We start from the raw sequence: 27047 nt of genomic DNA on the forward strand, positions 1-27047 counted from the left end.
CGGATGTTTTTTCATGAACCGTACCACCCCTAGTATGTGCCATTTTCTGTGTCTGTAGCTAAATTCTCTGGGCGGGCAAAGCAGAGAAAGGGGAGGTAACCTTGCTCCTTATGACCTCATAAGGAGAAGATTCCAGATCGGCCCATCTGAGCTTTCATTTTCTCAAAGGCAGAGCAGGATACCCAGGGCTCGCCATTTCTAGCCACTGGGGGACCATAGGCAGGCTGGGGGAACTCATATTAATGTTAAAAAAAATTTCATTCCATGGGACCTTTTTAAGAAAGTGTTTCATGAGGAGGGAAATGCACTCATGCACATCACACACAATGCTGGCTGTAACCAGAAGGACATCTGTGACATCACAGAAAGAGATGTGAGGTACACTAGTCTCAACAGCATTACACAATACTTTATTTTCTGTTCACAATGAAAAGATTTTGGTTTAACATGCACACCAAATATGCATCATCTTCTGCAGAACAGTGTCTTGGACGACTTTCCTCATTCCTTATTGTGTGACGTCTGATAATTGAAAATGACAGTTGTAGCAACAGCCGTTACAGATATACAAACTCAGCAAAGAGCTACAATAGGTATGAGTTAGGCTTAAAGGTGCACTGTGAGTTCCTGCATGGTTTCAGCGCAATTTCATTTTTGTCTCAAATTGTAGACATCTCTCCTTGATCCGCTAGCTGCCTGCCCTCTGAATACACTGTGAAAAAGCCCGGTCTCGGGAGACAACACAGGGGTCATAAATGTCAAACAAACATTAGGGGCACAGGCTGTGCACCAAAATACAACAAACCACTCCAGCCAATCACTGACAAGATGGTTGGGGGAGTGGGTGGGGGTTAGTGACAGTTAGTTAGTAGTAGTAGTTAGCAGGAACTCATAGTGCACCTTTAAATATAAGAGACCAAGACAATAACATCTACACAAACACGCACACACACAATTTGTTGTGTGCAATAAATGTATGTATTATTTTTTTTTTTTTGTGATTGCTGGAAGTTTACATGTGGACAAAAACTTTATGTTTATAACATAGATGATATGTTTTCATTATGAGGAATAGAATTAGCATTTAAACATTCAATAGATAAAGGAACAGCATGAAACGTAGAAAGAAAAACTTTCATGTCATGTAACACGAAGAAGCAGGTAAACAGCAGAACATTAGATTTCTGTGGTTCTTTGCAGAATATTCATCTACACTGTGTTTATGTTTTTGTTGTGAGGAACCAGAAAGATTTAATTAATTCTTAACAGTTTTTCATTTCATCACAATGAAAGTGTTAAATAGGAGAAAGGACAATAAAGAAGAAAATAAATGAATAAAATATCGTAAATAAAAAGAAGAGAAACGTTTATTGTGCATACACTTTGTTTGTTTTTTAAATTAAATGTTAGTTAAAATATCACATTAAAATAAAATCAATCTGCAGAATATATGACTAACAGAAGGTTCATAATGTTGGAAAGATTCTCCAACCCTAACCAAAGATAGCCTAAGGTTAAACCGTATCTGCCCTAACCTCTGGGGCATGTGTTATAATCATGTGTTATAATGTGTTATAATCATAGACAGTATGGACCCCACGTAACTTCTAGGCAAGTCCCGCCTAAGAAGCAGCTCGATTGGTTGGTTGGTTAGGCATTGACCTGGGGGCGCCCTTTGTTATTAAAGGGGGGTTTTTTTTTTTGTACGTATCAGACGTTACGGAAGAAGAAGTCAAAGGGTCACGCTGTAGAAAGCTCCAGATCAACATGGCGACCTGCGTGAAGATGCTCTGTGCTGCTCGGCAGCTGCACAGAAACTCGGCTCTGCTCGCGAAAGTGAAGTGTTCCTCCATGGTCCTGAGGACCGGCAGTAGCCGGCCCCTCCCGCCCGACACAGCGGCGGCGCTGAGCCGCCTCCAGACGCCACGCTTCTACACCAGCACCGCGGTGACAGCTGGCTGCCGGCTGACCGCCAGACCTCACCGCTGGATGCGGGTCGGAGCCGCCGCTCTCCGGGGCCGAACCGAGCTCCTTACACCGACCTCTGGACCCTACAGGGTTCAGGACAGGATGTTCGGGAACCGGGCCAGCGGTGCGGGCTTCTCCGGGGAGGACGGCGGAGACAGTGCGGGCTCTGGGGGAGAAGAGTCTGGGGGAGATGGGGGAGCTCCGTACAGTGGACCCCAGATGACGGCTCTCACCCCCATGATGGTTCCGGAGGTGTTCCCCAATGTGCCGCTGATCGCTGTGAGCAGGAACCCGGTGTTCCCCCGCTTCATCAAGATCATAGAGGTGAGGAGGATGAAGGACACGGGATGATGCAATCACACAGCAACACTGGGTTGTCTCTTCAGACACTCTGAGAGACACTACTGTCTCTTTAGAGACACTCTGAGAGACACAGTAATGTCTCTTTAGACAATCTCAGAGACACTACTGTCCCGTAGAGACACTCTGAGAGACACTACTGTCTCTTTAGACAATCTCAGAGACACTACTGTCCCGTAGAGACACTCTGAGAGACACTACTGTCTCTTTAGAGACACTTTGAGAGACATTACTGTCCCTTTGGACACTCTGAGAGACACTACTGTCTCTTTAGACAATCTCAGAGACACTACTGTCCCTTAGAGACAATCTCAGAGACACTACTGTCCCTTTAGAGACACTGTGGAGCTGCGTTAGCGCTAAAGCTGCTCCAACACATGTTGTCCTCTGGCTCTGTGGCTCTGGACGAGCTGGTCAATAGCCCTGATGATGTCACAGTGATGTCACCAGGGTTAACTTGGCTCACGCTCACGTTTCGAATTCCACACAGAGTTTCTCTAAATATGGAAACTGACCGCAGATAAAATATAACTGTGTATTAGGTAACCTACCCATTGTATTTAATCTGGACTGTTCTAGAAGCCTCTACAGATGTGTAACATCTGTCCCCACATCTTCTGCTGCACTGATAGCTGATTGGTGAAGTGTACAAACTCTATTTTCTATTTCTCCTTTCTCCTTTTTGGAGAGCCCTTGCAGGGAAGGAATGATTCTGGGACATTTTCCTAGCGGGGTGAATGTGATATTTCAGGACAAAGAGCAGAGCTCAACATTGTCTGTCCTTGTTTCTGTCAGGTGAAGAACAAAGCGCTGATGGAGCTGTTGAGGAGGAAGGTTCGTCTGGCTCAGCCATACGCTGGAGTCTTCCTGAAGAGAGATGATAAGTGAGTGGTTTAAACGCCTGAGGTCTAACACTGCACGCTCTCCTTCGCTGTATGGAGCACAAACTCAGCGTTGGTTGTTGCTGCTGCTGCTTCACATTAAAAGCCTTCCACCGGTGTGACAGTGGGAGACTTTTATTTTGAAGCAGCCTCAGGAAATGAAAGTAATTGTCACTGAGATTGGTGGGGCTTTATTTGAGGTCTTATTTTTCATGTCAGCCATCATGTGTATCTGCTGATGAGCTTTATATGAGCGCAGTCATCTGGAAGTGACCTGCTGCCTGCCGTCCCTGTCTCCTGCAGCAATGAGTCCGATGTGGTGGAGTCTCTGGATGCCGTCTACTCTACAGGGACCTTTGTCCAGATCCATGAGATGCAGGACCTGGGGGACAAGCTGAGGATGATCGTCATGGGACACCGCAGGTTAGAGCCGCTGAGAGAAAGAAGAAGAAAACGCTGCTGTCCATGCCGCCCTGCGGCCCGCTGTTACCTCTGCTCTGTGTTCTCTGCTCTGTCAGGATCCGGATCACCAGACAGCTGGAGGTGGAGCCTGAAGAGGCAGCGACGTCCCCTGTGTGGTCCGAGTCTGAGTCCGAGTCCCAACACAAACCGCCGCAGAGACGCAAGGCCAAACGCAACCGCAAGGACCAGCCGGGGTCGGTGACGGAGCAGCTGGAGGACAAGGTGTGTTACATGTCATATAGACCATTACAAACACACAAACACACGCAGCACACACGTACACATGAGCACTCTAAATGGCCCCAAGTTGATTTCCTGTTGCAGTGTATGTGAATGACATTAACTGACTGGAAGTTAACAAGGGTCCAGGCTGATGCCTAGCAATGGCATTCCATTGAAAAGGTCTATATCGCTCTCAGACACACACACACACACACGCTGTTCATACGGCCAAGCAACACTCACACCTTCTTCTAGGCTGTGTGGTCGTTATTCACTTTTTCTGGGCTGATAGTGAGTCAGCACATACTGATGCTGCTCAACTATATTTATTCAAACACTGGGACACTGAGGGAATGAGCTGCTACACAGCTCTTAGGCAGAGCAGGAACCCTAACCCACCGGGGCCTCATAGAAAGAAAAAGACCCAGGTCCACTGATGTCAGCTGCTTTAGGTAAGCTGAAAGATAGCTGAAGAGTTTCACCACTGAAGTACATTAACTGTGGCCAGGCCCTGCATGGTTAGCTGATGCTGTGGCCCCGTTCTATAGAGGGGCCCGTGTGCTCTAGGGATCGACCGATATGGATTTTTTTAGTACAGATACCGATTTATTTTCCATCAGCCTTAGCCGATGACCGATACGGGCTGCCGATTTTCTTGAGCCAATATTTGGAGCCGATGCTGCTTTTGCTCCCTCAATTTACATCATAAAAATGTAAACCCTGTCACACTGGATTTGTTTTCGGAATTTGCTCTGCGATTTATTTAAAAATAATAAACAGAAACACAGATCAGTGTCACTTCTGCAATCGATGTTTGCAATGTGCATCATATGGATGGGTGCCCTGCATATGGTTAACTGTGCAAGGGTAAAAGGCTTTCATCAACATCTACAACACAGCCTTGATGATGCATTGCTTGCTGACCTATTATAAGACATATATATAATCAGGTTGTCACAAAATCTCCTTTGTCAACACATTTTAAATAATTTAAGAAAACAATAAACCTGAAAAGTAGCCATTGAATAAAGTGCTTGATTTGTAATTTAAGACTGCCATCACTCTGCTAGTGGGGGACGAGCAGTGCATGGTCTGCACGTGAACTGCAGCGTCTCCAGCAACACAGAGCTGCCTGTGGACGCCTGTCTGTAAATAATGCGGGTGAAAAAACTATCGGCGAACGCAGCAGCCGCGTATCGGCCGGCCGATAAAATCAGCCTATCACTAATGTGCTCACATGGAGGACATTTCTAAGTGAAGTTGTGTGTAAAGTGACTCCGAACACCTGCAGCCAGGTAGGACTGCTGGGCTCAGAGTCAAAAAACGAAGCTGCACAGCTGCTGTGTGTATTTACAGCTACATACAAAATGCAATGTAAATCAGGTTAATCCAGATCTGGCTGAATCCAGTCATCAGATGTGCCCCGAGTTATTTGAGCTCACCGTAAAGACACACAATGAAGAACAAACGAGCGAAGTTAATGACGTTTGTGTCGTTGCTGTTGGTCAGGTGTCAGAAGCCGACCTGAGTCCAGAGCTGCAGCCTCTGTCCTCCTCCAACATCCTGATGGTGGAAGTGGACAACATCCAGCATGAACAGTTCACCGTCACAGAGGAGGTCAAGGTACAAACACCCAGTGCTGTGAAGGAACAGTAGGTGGCAGTAGGACACTGCATTTCATTCACAACACAGAAAGATCTAAACGTGTGTGTGTGTGTGTGTGTGTGTGTGTGTGTGTGTGTGTGTGTGTGTGTGTGTGTGTGTGTGTGTGTGTGTGTGTGTGTGTGTGTGTGTGTGTGTGTGTGTGTGTGTTGAGCAGGCGTTGACAGCAGAGATAGTGAAGACCATCCGAGACATCATCGCTCTGAACCCCCTCTACAGGTCAGTCCCAGTCCGTCGTCCCATCATCCCACACTCCTTCTGCTCTTTATGATGCAGCGCACACAGAGCCTTTAGGGCTGCATTAACAGTCCGATGACTGCTCGCTCTGTGTTACAAACAGGTTCCCTGTAATATTTTACATTGTGTTCTGTAGTGTTGACATCCTTAATCTTGCTTTAATTTCAAGGATTTGAGCTCTTTTTTTTTTTTTGTCTTCAAGTAGTTACACTACATGACTCGAGTTCAGGAAGCAGTATCACTTTTTTATTCATATACAACCCCATGCACATAACTTGGGTGTTATTTTAGACTCCCATCTTTACCTGGAGAAACCAATATCTTCTGTTGTAAAGTCCAGTTTTTACCAACTAAGAATAATTTCTAAACTCAAGTCAGTTCTGTCATACAATGATCTGGAAAAAGTCATCCATGCCTTCATAACCTCCCGCTTAGACTATTGTAACTCTCTCTACTTTGGTCTCCCTCTGACTCTGGTGGCACAGCTTCAGATGGTCCAAAATGCAGCGGCTAGGCTGCTCACCAATACAAAAAAGCGTGAACACATTACACCTGTCCTAGCCTCCTTGCACTGGCTTCCAGTCCAGTCTAGGATACAATTTAAAATACTGTTGATGGTTTTTAAAGCACTTCACGCCCCGGCCCCCAGCTACATAGCTGATATTATTCATCTTCACGTAGCCCCCAGGTCCCTCAGATCCTCCAGCCAAGGCCTCCTCCATGTCCCACGGTCCCGGCTTAAGCAAAAAGGTGACAGCCTTTTCTGTAGCTGGTCCTCAGCTGTGGAACCACCTGCCACCTGGCTAATGCGCTATGTACAGCACTTTGGTCAGCGTGAGCTGTTTTTAAATGTGCTATAGAAATAAACTTTACTTACTTACTTACTTACTTACTATATATCTATAAACTATAAATCTGAGTTTCTCTGCAAAGAGTCATGCAAAAGCACCACTTTAATTCTTGTGTTTACCAGAGATGTGCTTGTACGTTTCTTGGAAATAAGTCATTCAGCATGAAAAAAGCATCAAACATGACTGATTGACTAAAGAAATCTAAGTTGACTAAGACCAAAACGACCGATTAATCGACTAAGAGGGAGCAGCCCTACTATTTTCAATTTTTGTTTTATATCAGAGAATATGGGACGTAGAAATAAGCGCTGAAAGTGTGTAGAAGAAAAATTTTACAATTTAAAACGTTGGAAAAAGCAAAAACAAACTGTGAAAAAAAGCTGTCGAAGGTTGACGGGAAGACAACACAAGGGTTAAATTAGGGGTGTTGTAGAAATTTACAGTGGAAGAAATTCTCCTTGTTGTCTTAAAAATCACAAAGTCACCGGTGTGAAGAATCAAGTCTTTATGTCTCGCTGCATGGAGGGGAGGCATCAGAATGCAGTCCTCTCTAGACATTCAGAATCTTTTGCCCTTAAACATCCTCAAGTCAAACAAAGGAACAAATGCTCAACTCAAGACAATGTTGATTGAGTCTGTGCAATGCAACATGTATTTCCTGAGGCCTTCCTGAAATCAAAAGTCATGTTAATGTATTTCACAATACCCTTTTTATATGTATAAGAACTGCCCCCCTGGTGTTATATTCTAACCATTCGACTTTTGTCTCTCAGCTGACTGTTTTATACATATCTAACATCAAACTCAATACATGAAATAATGTGTTTGTGTGTGTCTGTGTGTCTCTCAGAGAGTCAGTCCTCCAGATGATGCAGGCTGGTCAGAGAGTGGTTGATAATCCCATCTACCTCAGCGACATGGGAGCAGCTCTGACAGGAGCAGAGTCGCAGGAGCTACAGGACGTCCTGGAGGAGACCAATGTGAGCAGCCTGTGTGGGATTGCGGCAGGGGGAGGGGGGGGCTCAGGAACTGGTGGTGGGGAAGTCGATCAGACATCCAGTTAGTCCTCATCCTTCTGGGCTCTTCTATGAACTGAAACCAACTATTCAGATGAAGCACGCGTTGCACTGCGTCTCCTTCGCCTCATTCTGATGTGCAAAGCCAGAATGGGATTATTGGCGCCCGCTGAGGCAGATGGCCCACAGGGACTACGGTTGGTGTGACCCACAGTCATAGTGGGTGTTATTTACCCTAGCCTCGTGGGACCATCCTGATCTGGCGAGCTCCAGTTTTCCACTCGCAGATCAGTCTGGCATCTTGAGATAGAGAAAATTTGGAGCCGTTCACCAAACAACCGACCAATCAGCGTTGTTTTTGAGGCGGGTTTAGGTGTGACGCAACGAGAAGCGACTGTTCAGTCTAAACAACATGCAGCTTCCACGGATGAGATGAGCGTAGCTATCGCGTTTAAGTTTTATCCGAATCAGAAAGTATTCCTTCATTGAAAGAAGAGCAAAAAACGGCACTGGAGGCTTTTCTCGGAGGAAAAGATGTTTTTGCTCTTCTCCCGACTGGTTTCGGCAAGAGTTTGATCTGATTGGTTGATTTGGCCTGTCTGTCACCAACATAGGTGGTGATAGACAGATGGTTTATCCAATCAGCTAACCAGTATTTTCGCCCCTTCCCAAAAGTTCTCCAACGGAAAGTTCCCAGATGGATATGCCGAGCAAATGCGAAGTGATCCATCTGGTGGAGTCAGGTTATATTTACCCAGTAAAAAGGATGGCAACATGAAGGTTGGAGTTATTGCTGGTGTTTTCAGACAGTATGTCAGGTACGAAGATGAGGACTAATTGTGTGATTTTGCAAATGCACGTCTGGTCCCGTGATAAAGATGGGCACACAGACGCCATATATATCTTCATATGAAGGTTGTGGTAGTGATGAGTCGAAAGTGTTCCGGCCTTTGAAACGCGCTGCTGTCTCTCTCTGCAGATCCCGAAGCGTCTCTACAAGGCTCTGTCTCTGCTGAAGAAGGAGTACGAGCTCAGCAAGCTGCAGCAGCGACTGGGCCGAGAGGTCAGAGGTCATCTCCACACGTAGCAGCTTTAGCCGCTCACCACGCTCCGTCACTGATCCCTGTCCCTGCTCTGCTCACAGGTGGAAGAGAAGATCAAGCAGACCCACAGGAAGTACCTGCTCCAGGAGCAGCTCAAGATCATCAAGAAGGTAACACACACACACACACACACACACACACACACACACACACACACACACACACACACACACACACACACACACACACACACACACACACTGATTGACTGACTGACTCTGACAGACATACACACAGACAGACACTGACAGACATATATACACACACACTGACTGACAAACAGACAGAGACACACAAACACCAACACACACACACACACCCACACACACACACACACACACACACACACACACACACACACACACACACACACACACACACACACACACACACACACACACACACACACACACACAGAAGGACCGCCTGTCGGTCACTGTGTCTGTCAATGTGCGTTGTGTCTGCATTGTGTCTGTCGTTGTTTCTGTTGTTGTATGTGTGTCTATCTGTGTGTGTGCCTGTGGGTCTATCACACCAGTGTGACCCCCACAGCAGACGTGGAGCTTTTATTTATCACAGCCTGGCTGTCGTACTGGATTAGCACGATGTATCCAGCAGCTGCAGCATATCACAGAATATTAGTATTATACAGCATACAGTGTAAGATAGTATCTTTACAGGAGTGCAGGTTTTGCTTCTTTGTCCATCACTGACTGTGTGTGTGTTGTTTCAGGAGCTGGGTCTGGAAAAAGAGGACAAGGACGCCATCGAGGAGAAGTTTAGAGAGCGTCTGAAAGAGAGGACTGTCCCGCAGCACATCATGGACGTCATCAACGAAGAACTGAACAAACTGGGACTGCTGGACAACCATTCGTCAGAGTTCAAGTTGGTCTTGTGTATTTCCTGTCCCACTAGCCTGAGAAGGCCTTTGAGTTATGATCTCTTGACAAATACTAAACACAGTGGCATGACATTTATAATATGAACATATATACAATTTAATATTCAGCATCTGTGGGAAATGATCCCTGATGTCACAATGAACCCTGAGCTTTTTCTTTATAGTGCTATATTCAAGATCTAATGCAACAACATTTAGGACATTCTTGCCTTCCATTGTGGATACGTAGCAGCTCTAGTTAAAGAGACAGTTGCGCTGTTCGGTGTGCTTGTATGAGCTACGCCTCCACAGTCAGGAGTGTGTGAGCTACAGTAGATGGCGGTCGGCACGCCCCCAGTAGTACCCACACAGAAGCCAAGCAATGTCCTGCTGCGGACGGGGCAGCAGTAATGTAAAAACATCTGCTGACCGCCATCTACTGTAGCCGACACACTGACTACAACCTTATTGCTAAACTTCTGAACTGTCCCTTTAATTGCAACACTCATTGCCTGCAGGTGGCACTAATGTCAGGATGGCAGTAGCGTGTGCGTTCTCTGCCTGTACACACACACACACACACAAACCGAACCTGAGTGAACGTAAAGAGACTTTGTTCAGAACTGAAGCTCCACAGGAATGCTGTGATGGTCATCTTTCTGTTCTGTTGGTATATCAGACCCACTTCACACTGAGGATACTGAAATCATTTTATTTGACACTGCAACAAACCCCTGTGTGTTTCAGCGTGACCCGTAACTACCTGGACTGGCTAACCAGCATGCCCTGGGGCGTCAACAGTGAAGAGAACCTGCTGCTGGACAGAGCCAAAGAGGTTCTGGAAGAAGACCATTATGGGATGGATGACGTTAAGAAGCGCATATTGGTTAGCACACACACACACGCACGCACGCACGCACGCACGCACGCACGCACGCACGCACGCACGCACGCACGCACGCACACACACACACACACACACACACACACACACAGAGTTACTGCATCATTGACTTCCTCTGTGTCTCTGCAGGAGTTCATCGCAGTGAGCCAGCTGCGTGGCTCCACCCAGGGGAAGATCCTGTGTTTCTACGGTCCTCCGGGCGTAGGGAAGACCTCCATCGCCCGCTCCATCGCCAGAGCCCTCAACAGAGAGTACTTCAGGTTTAGCGTGGGAGGCATGACCGACGTGGCGGAGATTAAAGGACACAGGTGTGGAAGTGTATACTGCCGTTATCACAGAGGGGTCTTATGATAGTTCCCAGCGTCAGTAGCACATCCAGGGCTTTCTGTCTCTGGGCCACGGAGGGAATCTGGATAGTACTTGAATCCACTTCCCCCCCCGGTGTGCTGGGTTACAGCTGCACAGGTGCTCATATTGAATTTCGGGGCTGAAACTGATCCATTATAACCAATGTGAAGAGAACAAGTAAGGTTTATACTTTTTGTTTTTCTAATTTAGAGAGGCTTGGCCATCCCTATAATAAAGAATTTCATTATTGTTAACTTGTTTGTAATAACCTTATTCTATGTTTCAATATATAGACTAATGAACACCAGACTTTGCATGTATAGGCTCAGAAACTCATAAAATGTGGGATAAATGTGCATCACACAATCAATCAATCTATGAATTAATCAATCAATGTCTGTGTGTGTGTGTGTCTCTCTCTCTCTCTCTCTCTCTCTCTTTTTTTTTTTTTTTTTTTTTTTTTTTTTTTTTTTTTTTTTTTTTTTTTTTTTTTTTTCAGGAGAACGTATGTTGGGGCGATGCCGGGGAAGATTATCCAGTGCCTGAAGAAAACCAAGACTGAGAACCCTCTGGTGCTGATCGACGAGGTCAGTACGGTGCTAGTCTCGTATTCTTCCTCCACAGCGCTGCAGAGGAAGATCTGGCTAGTCCACACCACATACCTGGATGGGAGGAAAACGTGCTCTGGTTTATTGGTATTTCTTTAAACCAATCACAATCGTCTTGGGCCACGGTGCCTCTGCTAAATAGCCTCGGGAAGGAACTTGTTTTGCTGGAACGTGTACATTCAAAAGTTGTTTTAGTCTTAGATTAAACTCAGATTGGGCAGGGTCTTTTCCCTTTTCTGCATAGTGGTGGTTAGATAGCTGGGTTATAATAACAAAAGGTCAGTTCCTAATCGCAAAACCGGTTTTGGGGGAGAGTAGTTAGTAGAACTGTTTAGAAGTGGACTGTTCCTATAACTACGTTCCTGTAATTACTTGGTTGGAAAGAAGCTATAGACTAGTATGGTGCTAACATCACATTAGCATGTTAACAAGCTAGCATGTTGATGTTTAGGAGGTACAATGTTTACCGTGTTAGTTTAGCTTGTTAGCATGCTAACATTTGCTAAGCAATAAAGAGAAAGTACAGCTGAGGAACTATTTTCTGAATGAAATGATTTCAAACTTTATTCATTGGATGTCCCCACAATGTTGCATGCTGGGAGAATCCCGTGTAAACTTGTTGGATGTTAAAATAGTTTTCCAGTCCAGAACAGCGTTGGTGAGCCTGGATCATTATGTCGGGTTAGAGTTAGTCAGGTTGTTGCCCTGTGCAGTCTCCTCAGTGGTCAGATGAAGGAGGTTTAAACTGGGATGTGTCTGTCCACAGTATGTTCAGCAGATATTCCAACAGTACTAACCTTCTGTTTCTGTTGTGAAGTTTGAAGAAGTTAAATGTTCATTCCAGCTTGTTAGATGCCGACCTTACACTGAAACAGCTTCCAGTTTGTTTACCAGTGACTGCTGATTAGGATTGGGTACCGAAACCCGGTGCTAATACGGCACCGGTGCCTAAACGGTCGGTATCTACCGGACCGAATGCGGATTTCGGTGCCTCATTTCGGTGCCAATTAAATGTCTTCTCTGATGCTCTGAAACAGACGTTAGAGGCAACCGAAGCATCGCAGTTAACACTTCACTTGGCAGCAGGTAACGTTAGCCCACCGTTAGCTAGCAGCTGGATTAAACACGGTTAAAATGCTGACAGCTAAACGGTGTAAAGGGTGACTGTATTTCACTGTAGAGGGTTCCAACAGCGGGACGTTAAGCAGTCTGCAGCTGCCTTTGTCGGAAAAACAACACAGATGGTGCGTTCAGTTGAAACTAGTAAGCCTCGTGGTGCATTAAAAGTTATTGTAAAATACCCTATTCCCCTATTTTTTTTTTTTTTAAGTATCTGTTCAGGCACAGTTTAGGCACCGGCACCATTTTAAAAGTATCGTTTTAGCACCGGTATCGGAAAAACCCTAACGATACCCAACCTTACTGCTGATTTCTTCTCTTCTTCTACTGTCTCAGAGGAATCTCTGTCAGGACACAATCAAGCTCTGTGGCAGCAGATTGCAAACTTTTCAACATGATTTTTTTGTATAGGTGTATATATTTAAATATTATTCTAATGCGTCTTTCTGTAACCTGCCATTACCAGGTAGATAAGATGGGTCGCGGTTACCAGGGCGATCCATCGTCTGCTCTGCTGGAGCTTCTGGACCCTGAACAGAACGCCAACTTCCTGGACCACTACCTGGACGTTCCGGTGGATCTGTCAAAGGTGCGTTATTATGGATCTCCCCTAACTTCTAGGCAAGTCCCGCCCTACGAAGTAGGCCAATTGGTTGGGGTTAGGCATTAGTGTATTTAAGCCCCGCCCATCTCCTTTTGCTCCAATAAAGGTTTTGTTCATCTGCACGGCCAATGTGATTGACACGATCCCAGAGCCTCTCCGGGACAGGATGGAGATGATTAATGTGTCTGGATATGTGGCCCAGGAGAAACTGGCTATAGCTCAGGTAACACCACGTCTACCTCTGCACTTCTTCATATCCTGAAATACCTTACAATGTGTTGTTTATTTTGCATAGTTTTTTAAATTGTGCTGTAGCAGTGTTGTTTTTATGAATATTGTTGCATATTTGTAATGCTAGTTTTTTTTTCTCAAACTGAATGTGCCTTGCTCTCCATGGTCTGCGTGTCAGAATTACCTGGTCCCTCAGCTGCGCTCCCGCTGTGGTCTGACGGAGGAGAAGGCCTCTATCTCCTCTGACGCCCTCAGTCTGCTCATCAGGCAGTACTGCAGGGAGTCTGGAGTCAGGAACCTGCAGAAACAAGTGGAGAAGGTAAAATACTACACAGACTGACTGGACTAGCTGGACTGTACTGACTTTAAACCATCATTTTATTCATTTGGAAACAAATAAATCTGATGATAACAACGTAATTTCTCATTTGGATGGCACGCTGCAGCAGAAAGCAGCACATTCTCCGCAGTTTGTTTTTGTGCGTTAATCCCTTTTCCGTCTGCTGTCAGGTTTTTCGCAAGGTTGCGTTCTGTATCGTCAGCGGTGAACAAACCGCAGTGACTGTTACGCCTGACAACCTGCAGCTCTACGTGGGTAAACCTATTTTCACAGTGGATCGAATGTATGATGTCACCCCTCCAGGAGTGGTTATGGGGCTGGCATGGACTTCTATGGGTAAGACACACACACAAACACACAAAAACACACACAAACAAACCACAAACAAAAGTATGGATAAAAGATGCAACATGCTGAAGGCCTGTCTGCATTGTGTCCTCTGTGTAGGAGGGTCCACGCTGTTTATCGAGACTTCACTGCGGCGTCCTCCTGCAGGAGCAGAGACTAAAGGAGAGGGCTCACTGGAGGTGACAGGTCAGTCTGACATCTTCTCCAGACACTGAACACAGAGCGTGGTAAAGGTGTTGGTGTAGTCAGTCTGATATCTCCTCCAGATAGTGAACACAGAGCGTGGTAAAGGTGTTGGTGTAGTCAGTCTGACATCTCCTCCAGATAGTGAACACAGAGCGTGGTAAAGGTGTTGGTGTAGTCAGTCTGACATCTCCTCCAGATAGTGAACACAGAGCGTGGTAAAGGTGTTGGTGTAGTCAGTCTGACATCTCCTCCAGATAGTGAACACAGAGCGTGGTAAAGGTGTTGGTGCTCCTCTGCAGGTCAGCTCGGCGATGTGATGAAGGAAAGTGCAAAGATCGCTTCAACCTTTGCCAAAGCCTTCCTGATGACCCAGGAACCCGATAATCACCTACTGGTCAACTCCCACCTGCACCTGCATGTCCCTGAGGTAACCATGGCGATACAGTGCTGTATCTTAATGACATACCATTGTGTCATCTTTTTTTTAATTATTTTTACTTATTCTTCACTAAGCTACTAAACGCTATGCAAGAGAAAGTACGTTTTCATTTGTGTAGCATTTTTCCAAACGGAAGAGCTCAGAGCCACTCTGCGTAGATCTGAAAATGTCCTGCTTGCTTTGTCGTCCGTAACGTCGCTTGTTTCTAGGGGGCGACTCCCAAGGACGGACCAAGCGCTGGCTGCACCATTGTCACAGCACTGTTGTCCCTGGCAACCGACCGACCGGTGCGCCAGAACGTAGCCATGACTGGAGAAGTGTCACTGACGGGCAAAATACTGCCAGTTGGAGGAATCAAAGAGAAAACCATTGCTGTAAGTACAAGAGACACACACACACACACACACACACACACACACACACACACACACACACACACACACACACACACACACACACACACACACACACACACACACGAATGTCAGGGATGATGATGTAGAGCGAGTGTAGAGGGTGATGCAGGACCTGGAGGTGGTAGGATGATTTAGTAATTCCGTTGATGTGGTTTTTGAAATTTAAAGCAACACTATGTAACTTTGGGCAAACAAAATATGAAGATTTAAAACATAAAACATAAATATATACTGATTTGATTACAGCAAAGAAAACGTCGGCAGTATTGACGGCAAAATAGGCTACAGAATATTTTGTTCTGTATTCACCGGTGCAATATTAGAAAATCAAATTTATTTTTCTAGAGACTTTCAAACATCAACATGTCATTTATTAATATGTATTTGTGTCTAAACGACATATAAACATCTTTTCCTATTCTATTTTGCCTGGAAACGATTCCAACACGCTTGCGTGTCGCATGAAAAATAGGCATTGGTTCTAATTCTAGCAGGCACGCATTTTTGTGCATGTCACGCAGGCAGTGTGTAAGCTCTAACCTGTTAACATGGGATCTGACACGCCACGCAGCTGACACCCTCGCACGACGCATCCAGTGTGTAACCGGCCTAAATCAGAGAAGCTACAGGTAAAGAATCTGGGTTCAGAAGGTGGCATTGGAGCTGATAACACTTTCAAATGTGGCATCTATTTTTTTTTTTTTGGGGGGGGGGGTGAAGCTGAAGAAATGAAAGGGGAATGACATGCAGCAAAGGGCTGCAGGTCGGAGTCTAACCCGGGCCCGCTGCGTCAAGGAGTAAACCTTTATATATGGGCGCCCGCTCTACCAACTGAGCTATCCGGGCGCCCCAAATGTGCCATCTCTTAATAAAGCTAAACAATTTGGAGTTTGTCTTTAGAGGAAAGGCCAAGGAGTAACTACAAGTATAAGTGTGTATGCTCAACAGTTTTCATTTTAGGTTTCCTTTTAAATCTTCATATTTTGTTTGCCCAAAGATCTTTTTCTACATGGCCCCTTTAAAGGAAAGATTGTCGAAACTTTTGGGAACCATTTCCTGGGGACCATGAATATTTATAGAAAACGTGCTGACAATCTGGCCGCTAGTTGTTTAGATGCTTCTGTTGGATGATGTTGTTTCTCATTAACAGGACCTTCATATAGTAGCTGGTGTTGGTTTGATAATTTAGGATGAGGATAGGTTTTCATAACATCAAACAAAGAAAAATATTGAAAATATTGGTGCAGTAATTTGTTAAAGTAAAACATTGTTACATCGCTCTGGAGTTAAGTTATTGGAAATGTTTTGATCAGATCAGCTGCGCCGGTGACTCGGCGCTATGCTAAAAATAGCTGCTAACACTTGCATGTCAATTTCACAGACCTGCGGGAACTAATTCTGTCGATAGAAAAATGATTGTTTGCAGCAGATATCTAAGTTATAGCAATATTGAGCTAGCTAAGCAGTTTGGTGTTTGTATGTGCGGGATTTATTGAGTTTGGCAAATCCCACGATCTCTACAAAGCTAATGTTAGCTCAATTATCTGGCTGGGGTCAGCCCTATGGTCCCACAGCCCAATAGTCCCACATTTCTAAGAATTTTTTTTTCATTGAAAATTAGGCCCTATGTTCCCACATTTCTAGGACATTTTCAAAATTAGGTATTACATTTTTTAGGGTTAGGGGGATTAAAATCTGATACAAATTTATGCTGTCAAACGACAGCACTAGTAATATTAAATCGTGATTTAATCGCATTAATGTCATAGTTAACTCGCAGTTAATCGCACATTTTTATCTAAATGTCCCTTGATTTCTTTTTGTCCCATTATTATTTTTTCTCATTTTAATGCTCTTATCAACATGGAACAGTGGATCGGCTTGCTTTGGCGAGGGAGCAGAGAATTCGCATCAGCTGTGTGCTCGGTCATCAAGTGGTATTTCAGACTGGACGTGCGATGATGCCTCAGTTCAGAACGACAAAACACACAGATCACTTTGGTTTTGTCAATGGAACCATTTGGCAACTTTTAGTAAACTTTCCATTCAGAATCTTATTGCCATCCATTTCGGCATCTCGCGCTCGCCATCCACTCAAAACGTAACGTTAGCCTGCTAGTCTTTGGCCGGCTCGCAAGCCCAAACAAGTGTGTGGCGTACCTGTTGTCTTGTTTCCGGTCTAGCTAGATCCAGTGTGGTGTTGTAATTTTTCTAACGTTACTAGTTGTTGCAACAGCATGTGAAAAAAATCTACAAAGTTTGCTAGGCCAAAAAGAACGGTAATCTTGCGATAAAAAAATTGACGCCGTTAAAACAGGTTTGCGTTAACGCCGTTAATAACGCGTTTAACTGACCGCACTAGTGGGAACATAGGGCCTAATTTTGAAAAACATCTTAGAAATGTGGGAACATAGGGAACACTAGTTGTAGGCAAACTTTCCCCTTTTGGGATGGAATAAGATTGTAGTCCGGGGGTTTCTTATACGACTGTTACTACGGCCAAATGCACAGCATAACGGGACGCCGGCCAAATGCACAGCATAACGGGACGCCAGGCAGGTTGTACTAGCGTGTTTTGCGAATCTTCTCGTGTGTATTGCGTATCAGTCTTATGGGTTGCTATGCTGTGACTGGACACAAACATGGAGGCGCCAAGGTAGCATGACCTCAGGTGGTCCCTATGAATAGTTGTTTTTGTAGAAACCTTTGTGAAATAAATGTCTAATTGATGGATTTTCTTGTGTCCATTAGGCCCGTCGTGCTGGTGTGACGTGCATCATCCTGCCCGATGAGAACAGGAAGGACTTCTCTGACCTGCCCGACTACATCACCGAGGGCCTGGAGGTCCACTTTGTGGATCACTACAGACAAATGTACCCCATCGTCTTCCCACAGGACCAGTCTTAACAAGCTTTTAACTACAGAGCTAAAGCCAAGGCGAGGTGGACCAAGACTTGTTTTTATTACACTACTTCAGAACCTATTAAGTTACCACATTCTGTTGTAACATCCACTTTGGACTCCAAGGTCCTGCTGTGGAGATTGGCGCTACATTATCTGTTCCAAAATCCTCCCATGGAACAGCTGGACATAGAACGCAGTTTCAGCCGCTGTAGGAGGACAGACGTGTGCCAATGATGTCATACATAGTGAAGTCAGGTGATGATGAACAATGGCCGCTCGTCACAGGATAAGACGTCATGGATGAGCAGAGGTAGAGGTGGCAGCTCTCTTTTTTTAAAGGGCTGTGGACGGACTCTTACACAGATTTCTTTTATTATTATATATTGTTATTGGCCAGATGTGATGATGATGTCGAAATAAATTAAATAATAAACACAACTCTACCTTTACTAATCAAGGGTTCTCAACCTGGCAACCCCCGTGAACCTGGAGTCAGGGCATGTTTTGAATTTGGACTGCAGTTACCATTGTAAACGCTAGCTGTGTCGGTATTATATATTGTATAATACCTAAAGTAAACTAAACATAAATAGAAGAAAAGGTCAGTAGGCTATATCCAGCGCTCAAAAACACACTGTGAAATATGAAGTTATTAATTTAATTAATTAATCCAAATTCACAACACGCTTGACTGAAAGCAAAAAGCCCTAAAGCCCCACCCCTTGCAGCTGACAACTTAAACTTTTTCAACTTGTATCGTGCAGTAGCTTAGTTTTATTTACAGTTTATAACATGCACTGTTAATGTTTCACTGTGAGTCAGAGACAAGAGTTAAGTTCTCGCATTAACCGGTTGATTAAACCACTCAAACAGTGCCATATTATTATTATTATTATTATTATTATTATTAGCAGTTTCAATGTCTCACAGAAAATCAAATGTACTCAAGCTGTGTACAGGATTACTGGGGAATGAACTAGTGATGGCCAAATGAAGCTTTGTGAACCATTTCTTTTAATTGTCTGAGCCCACTAGATGGAGCTCTTGGCTTCAATAAAAAGGCTCAAGGAATGGCAAATCAGTGGGTTTTCAACCCTTTGTTGAACAGAGAGCGCCATCTAGTGGGCTCAGAAAATAAAGAAAATGCTTTGTGAAGCTTCATGGGGCTTTATTTGGCCATCACTAGACTGAACCACGGGGCCAGAGTTTGCATTGGCTACTTGCTGGTGCAGTGTAAACCCCTGAGCCACCATATCACAATATAAAGTTAGTTGAAAAAAAGTCCTAGTGTAGTATGTTGATAAAAGTGATGAAAATGTCATAGTATAGTATGTCGAAAAAGGTAATGGTATAGTTTGTAAGTTCTAGTATAGTATGTCGAAAAATGTTAAAAAATATTATGTAAAAAGTCTGGAAAAACATGCAAACTCCACACAAAAGTCCCAGCCCAGACAGGGGAATTGAACCAAGGGTCAGGGGCTGCACTGGCTACATGCTGGTGCAGTGCAAACACTTGAGCCACCGTGCTACACTATAAAAATTGTTGAAAACAGTCATAGCTTAGTATGTCGAAAAAAGTCATCGTACTGTATAGTATTTCGTAAAAAGTGCTAAAAAAGTCATAGTATAGTATACAAAAAAGTCATAAAATCATAGTACAGGATGTCGAAAAAAAAAAAAAGTACATAGTTAAATTCAAAGGCTGTTGTTTTGCATTAGAGTTTGTATCTACAAATTTGACCCAGCTGGATTTGATTTTCCAAGGTGACAAAAGGTTCAAATGTGAAAAAAAGAGTGTCCTCACCTGATTGGTCCAAATCTATCACAATATACAAAACAAGGACTTTGTATGCTTTGTAGCAAACACTGTAATTTGAATGACGTGGTGGGACAGAGTTTATCCTAGACAGCACTGAACTATTCAATTCAATTTTATTTATAGTATCAAATCATAAGAGTTATCTCAAGACCCTTTACAGAGAGAGTAGGTATAGACCACATTCTATAATTATATATTCCAGTAATTCCCCCAAGAGCAAGCATTTAGTGCTACAGTGGTGAGGAAAAACTCTCTTTTAGGGAGAAACCTCAGGTGGTGAGGAAAACTTCCTTTTAGGGAGAAACCTGGGACAGACCCAGACTCTTGGTAGGCGGTGTCTGACTGTGCCGGTTGGGGGGGTGATGAACAGTGGCAACAATAGTCACAATAAAGATAATGGAACTATGACTAGAAATAGTAGTTGTAGTAGTTCATGGCGTAGCAGGGCACTGTAGGGCGTTACAGGGCGTAGCAGGGCACTGTAGGGTATACCAGGACATAGCAGGGCGTAGCAGGGCGCTGTAGGGTATACCAGGATGTAGCAGGGCAATGCAGGGCGTAGCAGGACGTAGCAGGACGTAGCAGGGCGAATGAGTTGCACAATATCCATGATGATGGAGAACAAGTAGTGTGATACTTATGTTTTGTTATTGTTGACAGAACATCACTGCAGTGCCCAGGAATAATTTATATTTTAGTTTTTTCCCCCTTCCTTTGTCTTGTTGCAGTCCCATTAAATGCAGTTCATTGAATATTTGATAGATGGAGCTAAAGACAAGATGAGAATGATACTCAGCATTTTGTTTCAGTTTCCTCTCTGTCTACTTAGCTTTTCCCTATCACAGAGGCAGAACATGGGTCAGTATCATCTGCAGCTTGTCAGACTGGGGGACTCTCATCATAGGCACTGATATATGTTTTCCTCTGTGGGTGCTCACGGGCACATGCCCTTTAAAAAAAAAAAAAAGTAATCAAAAAATGTTTGCATTTCAGAACCTTAGGAAATGGACAGCGGCCGATACAAACACACTTTTAACTCGATAATAAAGCCGTAAAGTAGGCTATCTTTCAACTCAGGACGACCGGTCGCTCGTGGTGCTCTGTATCTAGCGCACAGTCACCTATTCTGGGGCAACTAGACCACCAACTACCGCTGACCTAGCGAGCACCACGACCGTGCGCTGTATCTAGCGCGCAGTAACCGACTCTGGGGCATCAACCGCGATCAGCTTTGTGGGAAATTAAGAACTATCTGGATGTTGTTGATGCACTTGCATCATTAGCTTTGCTTTTTTAATAACAAATCTGGGTGCTCAGTGGGTGCTCGGTATTTTCCGTGGGTGCTCGAGCACCCACGGAAAGAGTGCTCGAGACCCATCGGCGCCTATGACTCTCATACAGTGGTGGAAAGTAACTAAGTACACTACATTTTAGAGGAACTAAAAGGGCACTCGGAGAGCGCTGACCTCCACCAAGCCATGCCGTATCTCACAATGTTAATGCAGTGTGAATTTTGGACGTCATTTTTTTTCCGACTGAATTCAGCACCGATACACAATCTCGCAATGTTAACAAAAGTAGAAAATAATTGTGTATTTGTCCCATGATTTGGATCCAAAATGTAATGGTTTCTTTCTTGGCCCGTGTTAAGGCATATTCACGCTTCTGCGTCGAATCGACAGCGTACCCCCGCAGACCCCACTGCGTCGGCGTGAACACCCCCCTCCGAGCCCTCCGCCGTAGCTCGACATGAACCTCCAAACAATTTTAACTTTGCAGCGAGGCTACGCAGACCGCAAGGACTGTGATTGGTCAACCGGTCCTGTGTGTTGATAGTCGGTGTTTCAAGCAGCCTACTGTGGGGGGTAGCAACATGCTAGTTCACTGACATCAGCTTTGCAAATAAACTCAGACATATTTTGGTTACAATGACGGGGTTATCAGTTTGTAAAGGGTCTATATGTCAGTAACGTTTTGAAATTAGCACTTCACCAGCAAGCAGTACTTTGTGGACAGTTGTGCTAAAGTTTGCTTGCTAACATAACATAAACTGGCTGGCAGACACCTCGCAAATAACCTCCGACTTATTTTCTGGTTACAGTAACTAGGTCAATGGATTTTACTGTGTCTATTTCCAGATATTTTTTACAAAATCTGAGCAAGAAAAGGCCAAACAAATAAATATTTAATATTTTAGCACGACAGTCTATGGTGTTTGCCATTCTGAGTACCGTTTCGTGGTGAGCGACACAGACACAGGCGACACCCCCTGGCGTTATGGCGGTGAAATGCACCGCGATGCAAAGCAACACCCGGCGCAGAACTCCGAAAGAGAAAGACGCCGTAGGAGTGACGCCGTAGCTAAGGCGTGGAGTTGACACAGAAGCATAAAACAGCCTTTAGACCCTTCCACCAGGTTTCATGGAAATTGGGCCAGTAGGATTTCCGTAATTCTGCTGACAGACAAACAACCAACAAACAGACAAACCACACCGAAAATATAACCTGCTTGGTGGAGGTAAATATTGTACTTTTTACTTCACTACATTGATTTAATGACTTTAGTTATTAGTTACTTTGCAGATGAAGATTCTAAAAACCTATAATCAGTATATGGAATACCATCTGCAATCAGTCTGTCCATTGACTTACATTACCTTTCGATTGCGTGTGAATTTACGCTGTAGGGAGTAGTATGAAACGACAAAAAAGTCTCTTTCTTCTTTTCCTAAACCCAACCCCGTTTTTCTTTTCCTAAACCCATCCGGTTCTTCTTTTCCTAAACTCAACAGTAGCTTTCTTTTCGCGATAACACGTTCTCGCGATAAACCAGCAAGAGGGCGATAACCCGCCACGTGGCGTGTATGTTTGCGTCCGCTGTATACAGCGTAGACACACACGCGGATAGCTCAAAATGCGTACAGATAACACGCCACTTGGCTTAAGAAAGTCGGCGTGTATGTTTACGTGAAGTCATGATACCACGTTGCAATGGAGGCCAAACGGCGTTGATAAACACGCTAAAAAGCGAGTATGCCTCTTTATAACACGCCAATAATGGCATACGAATTGGCGTGTCATACATACGCCATTTCATGAGATCAGTCTGGCCAGTTAACATTAAAATGCATCTTAGATATAATAATGTAACAACTAAAGAGCCCATTTGGCTGCATAGTGATTAGTTTGACTTTTATACTTATAAGTACATGTTCTTGATTATACTTATTTACTTAATTATGGTTTTAAATGCAGACTTTTACTTGTAACAAAGTGTTTTTTTAAGTCATGGTATTAGTACCTTTACTAAAATATCTTACTACTTCTTCCTCCACTGTTACACACATAAGTATTTGGACATTCGTACATTACACCCATGTGACCGCTCATTCTAAGACCATGTGCATTGATCTGACAAATGAACATATGAACAAAATGAACATAGGTGAGGTCCACCACTGATGTTCAGGGGTTTATATGGTGTGTCTCTACAGAAAGTCTGTGTTCCAGTTCATTCAGTTCATGTGAACACATGACACAGTCATGACACATGAACCCTAACCCTAACTCTAACCCTAACTTGTCATGACAAAACCAAATGACACTTACTGACAGAATCGTTATGTCATAAATATGTTATGACTTGTTTATAATGTTTATGACACATTCATGACAGTGTCATGTCACTCTTATGTAGATACCTTCAAGTAAAGTGTAACCCACAATTCTTTATGTACCGGGCTTTGTGTACAGGGGCATTGTCATGTTGAAACAGAATAAGGATCTTTCCCAAACCAAAAAGTTGGAAGTATAGCGTTGTCTAAAATATGACCGTAGGATGTAGCATAAGATTCGTTTAGAAAGTCCTGACCATTTATTTTCTCAATACAAGTGATCGGATACTACACAAAAACACTATTTTCAATCACAGATCCGTTTTTCTAATTTACTATCAGAGAATTCTGGGTTTCTGTTTTTGTTTCTTTCTCAGAGCTGGGTTAGGGTTAGGTGGTGTCAAGTGGGCTGAGCTCCATTGGAAAAAGGTTGACGTACTTCTTGAGTCAGAATGTGATGACAGTTGGTGGCTTGCTTGGTCACTGTCAATCAAATCTGATCGACAAATCTGAAACCATAACCCACACAGTCCTGATGATGGCAAGAACTGGCTTTTTGAATGTTAAACTTTTCATAAATAATATCATGATGTTTTTTTTTTAGAGAAATACTTCCAATTTTAACTACAAAGGATAAGTTAAAGATGTTCAAGTCTGCCTTATAACAATACTCACATGCCCTAATACCCCCGCCACTTTGCATAGGGACTGTGGATGCTGTGACATGTCTCCTTTAGCTTTAGCTCTTTCTTACACACTATCCAACGCTACCAGATGATCAGCAAACTCCACCATCTCAACCCCCCCCCCCCTACCCCCCCGCCCTTCCCCTCATCCACTAGGTACCCAGTTTCCTCAGTAACAGACTCTGAATGTATTACGTCATGTTGACATCATGATGGCGCGCGCCACCTTGGATGCGGCTAGTATAATTCACCTTTAAGCTGTCAGGGTGTGCACCCCTACTTCACCCAGCGTCATCACCATCCCAGCCAATCGCTATTTCTATACTACTACCAAGGCTCAAAATAGCCCCACACTTCCACAGTAGTATAATGAGGGTCCCTACATGTAAACCAAAGCATTGGAACTTTGTAAGTGTACAGCCAGTTTATTAAAAAGATAGTTTATAAAGGCCGTACCGTTCACGTATACAGGCAGGCGCCATCTTGGGAAACGACTAACGGCGTGTAACCAGTGACCAGTAACATAGCTCAAGCACGGCGTTCGTCGTTCGACTGGTCATTAATTAAGTTCTTTATTTATTTATTTTTTTACGAATTAACAAATTCCCTCTTTATTTCGTCATATTAGCTTTTTTTAATAGACCTTGATCTCTTACATTGGATTTGCATTAGGAAGAGACACTTCAGGGCCAGTACGGACATGAGGAGCAATTACAGTAACCAATAACCCTTTGAATGTATACATGGCCAGGCATGTCAGTGTTGTTTTAAGAGAGACTGAAAATAAATGCAAAATGACCCTTTAAATGAGTGCTTCAACTTCAGGTTTATGCTTAAACAAAAATGAGCATTTCTAACATGATTCACGGGCCAAAGGGTTTTCTGTAAGCCAACTTTCAAGTTTTTTTTACTGTCGCATGAGCTCGTGCATAACTGTGGTGAGCAAACTTAAATTTCATGTTCAGATGCTTTACGTGATTAATTTGCGAGATAGGAAACAGGAAACAGAACAGAAGACATGTCACATGATAAATTAACCATTGATTTGATTTGTAAAGTTTTGCTTCTTCTTATTTGCTCATTTGCTGGTGGAAGAAGTATCCAAATAGAAAGTAGCAATATACATTGTAAAATAATAATAAAAATACTCTGTTACATATACTTAGAGTACTGAAAGTAAAAGTTATACAGAATGGCCTATTTCAGAATCATATACATTATATCACTGAATTATAATTAATGATGCATTAATGTGTTGATAGCTTTAATGCTGAAGTTGGTAAAGGTGGGGCTTATTTTAATTATCTTATATACTGCTCGGCAGCTCATTTGTTAGTCTAAACTTACACAAATTAGACCACGGACCCCCATTTGATAAGGCTGTGTCCCAGCGTCTCCCGTCTGATAGGATTTTTTGCCTTTTGATGTTTTATTACAAAAAGGGTATGAAACCCATGACCAAAATAGTCATACATTATGTCATTGTGTTGCTTATGGATGGAATTATAGTGAAAATAAATGATTCCCCTTTTTGCTGGGGACCCCTATGGAGTCCCCCGACCCCACTTTGGGAACCACTGTATTAGTTGATTCTAAATCTACAAAGTAACTAGAGCAGAGTGAAGTAACTACACTACACTACTACTACAAGACTACAATATTTGACTCTGAGATGCAGTGGAGTAGAAATATAAAGTAATAGCATAAAATAGAAATACCCCAAAGTAGAAGTACCTCAATGTACTTAGTGTTAGTAACATTCCACCACTGCCTGGAGGTCCACATAAATAAGAAACATGAATGGATACACAATATCCCTCATCAATCAACTCGTTGTACTGACATGCTGATGGGCACCAGTACACAAAGGTCAATTTCTGCTTCTGCTGATCGGTAACCACTGAGATTCTGTGATTAACTTTGGGGTTTAGCCCAAAATGACAGAAACATAGAAGTTTGTTCACTTTAAAGAGGATTATTTGGCTCTTATTTCGAGGCACACCAGGTCTGGAGACAGTCATTAACACCAGTTTAAAGTTAGTCACATGGATAAAAGGAAGCGCAAACTCACAAAAATCAACCTGCACAGAAGCGAGACCCTCGTGATATTCACACAGGAAGGAAACGCGCGTCAAACCAGCCACTGTTCGGTCCTCTCATCTGTGCCCAGCCCGCATAACTTGTCACACTGCACTGACATGAATGTTTGTGGTGTACTGAAAAAGAACCGTGCAAAGAGGGTGTTAAACTGCAAAAAAAAAAAGAAAAAAAAGAAACTAGCATTGCAACGATGCAGTGCACTGTACATTGGTCTGTACGCTAAATGTTACACTTTTCCAATAACCAGGAGAAGTATTTCTTCTTCCCATTTCTGCTACTTTTGGAGTGTTTAACTGCATCTTTCAAAAAAATACAAACCTGCTTGTCTCAGACTTCTGCTCTACCTCAGTGGAATATATGGAAATCTAGTTCATTATCAGAAGTAAGACCACATTCGAGTTGGTGTCTTATCTAAATACTTTCCAGTGGTCATAAACAAAACTCATGTGGGTGTTCATAACATGGCAGACGATCAGTTTTTTTTTTCTTCATTTATTAAAGCATTTCTCTATTTCACCAAATGAAAATCAACTTAAATTATATGTTTATTTACTTCCAAACAACCATTATATCACACATTTAGACATCATCCATGTCAGATCCACACTAAAATAAATATTTAAGTGTGCGGGTTAGCTCAGTCGGCAGAGCAAGCGCACATATATAAGAGGTTTACTCCTCGACGCAGCTGCAGGTTCGACTCCGACCTGCGACCCTTTTCCCCCCCTCTCTCTCCTCT

General features: G+C 43.6%; 1 protein-coding gene across 1 annotated transcript; it reads left to right on the plus strand.

Annotated features, from left to right (window-relative positions):
- The first annotated feature begins 1730 nt into the window (after positions 1 to 1730).
- Positions 1731 to 18538, plus strand: lonp1 (lon peptidase 1, mitochondrial). Its single transcript, XM_039812100.1, has 21 exons — positions 1731 to 2292; positions 3124 to 3212; positions 3513 to 3632; positions 3728 to 3893; positions 5403 to 5516; positions 5713 to 5774; positions 7494 to 7623; positions 8639 to 8722; positions 8804 to 8872; positions 9496 to 9647; positions 10390 to 10528; positions 10676 to 10854; positions 11394 to 11481; positions 13088 to 13210; positions 13332 to 13448; positions 13635 to 13775; positions 13967 to 14132; positions 14244 to 14330; positions 14630 to 14757; positions 14979 to 15143; positions 17937 to 18538. Exons 1-21 carry the CDS (start codon positions 1768 to 1770, stop codon positions 18090 to 18092), a joined length of 3000 nt encoding a protein of 999 aa, XP_039668034.1. The 5' UTR covers positions 1731 to 1767; the 3' UTR covers positions 18093 to 18538.
- Positions 18539 to 27047: the final 8509 nt, after the last annotated feature.

Source organism: Perca fluviatilis, chromosome 9 (genome assembly GCF_010015445.1).
Source record: "Perca fluviatilis chromosome 9, GENO_Pfluv_1.0, whole genome shotgun sequence".
Classification (NCBI taxonomy): Eukaryota; Metazoa; Chordata; class Actinopteri; order Perciformes; family Percidae; genus Perca; species Perca fluviatilis.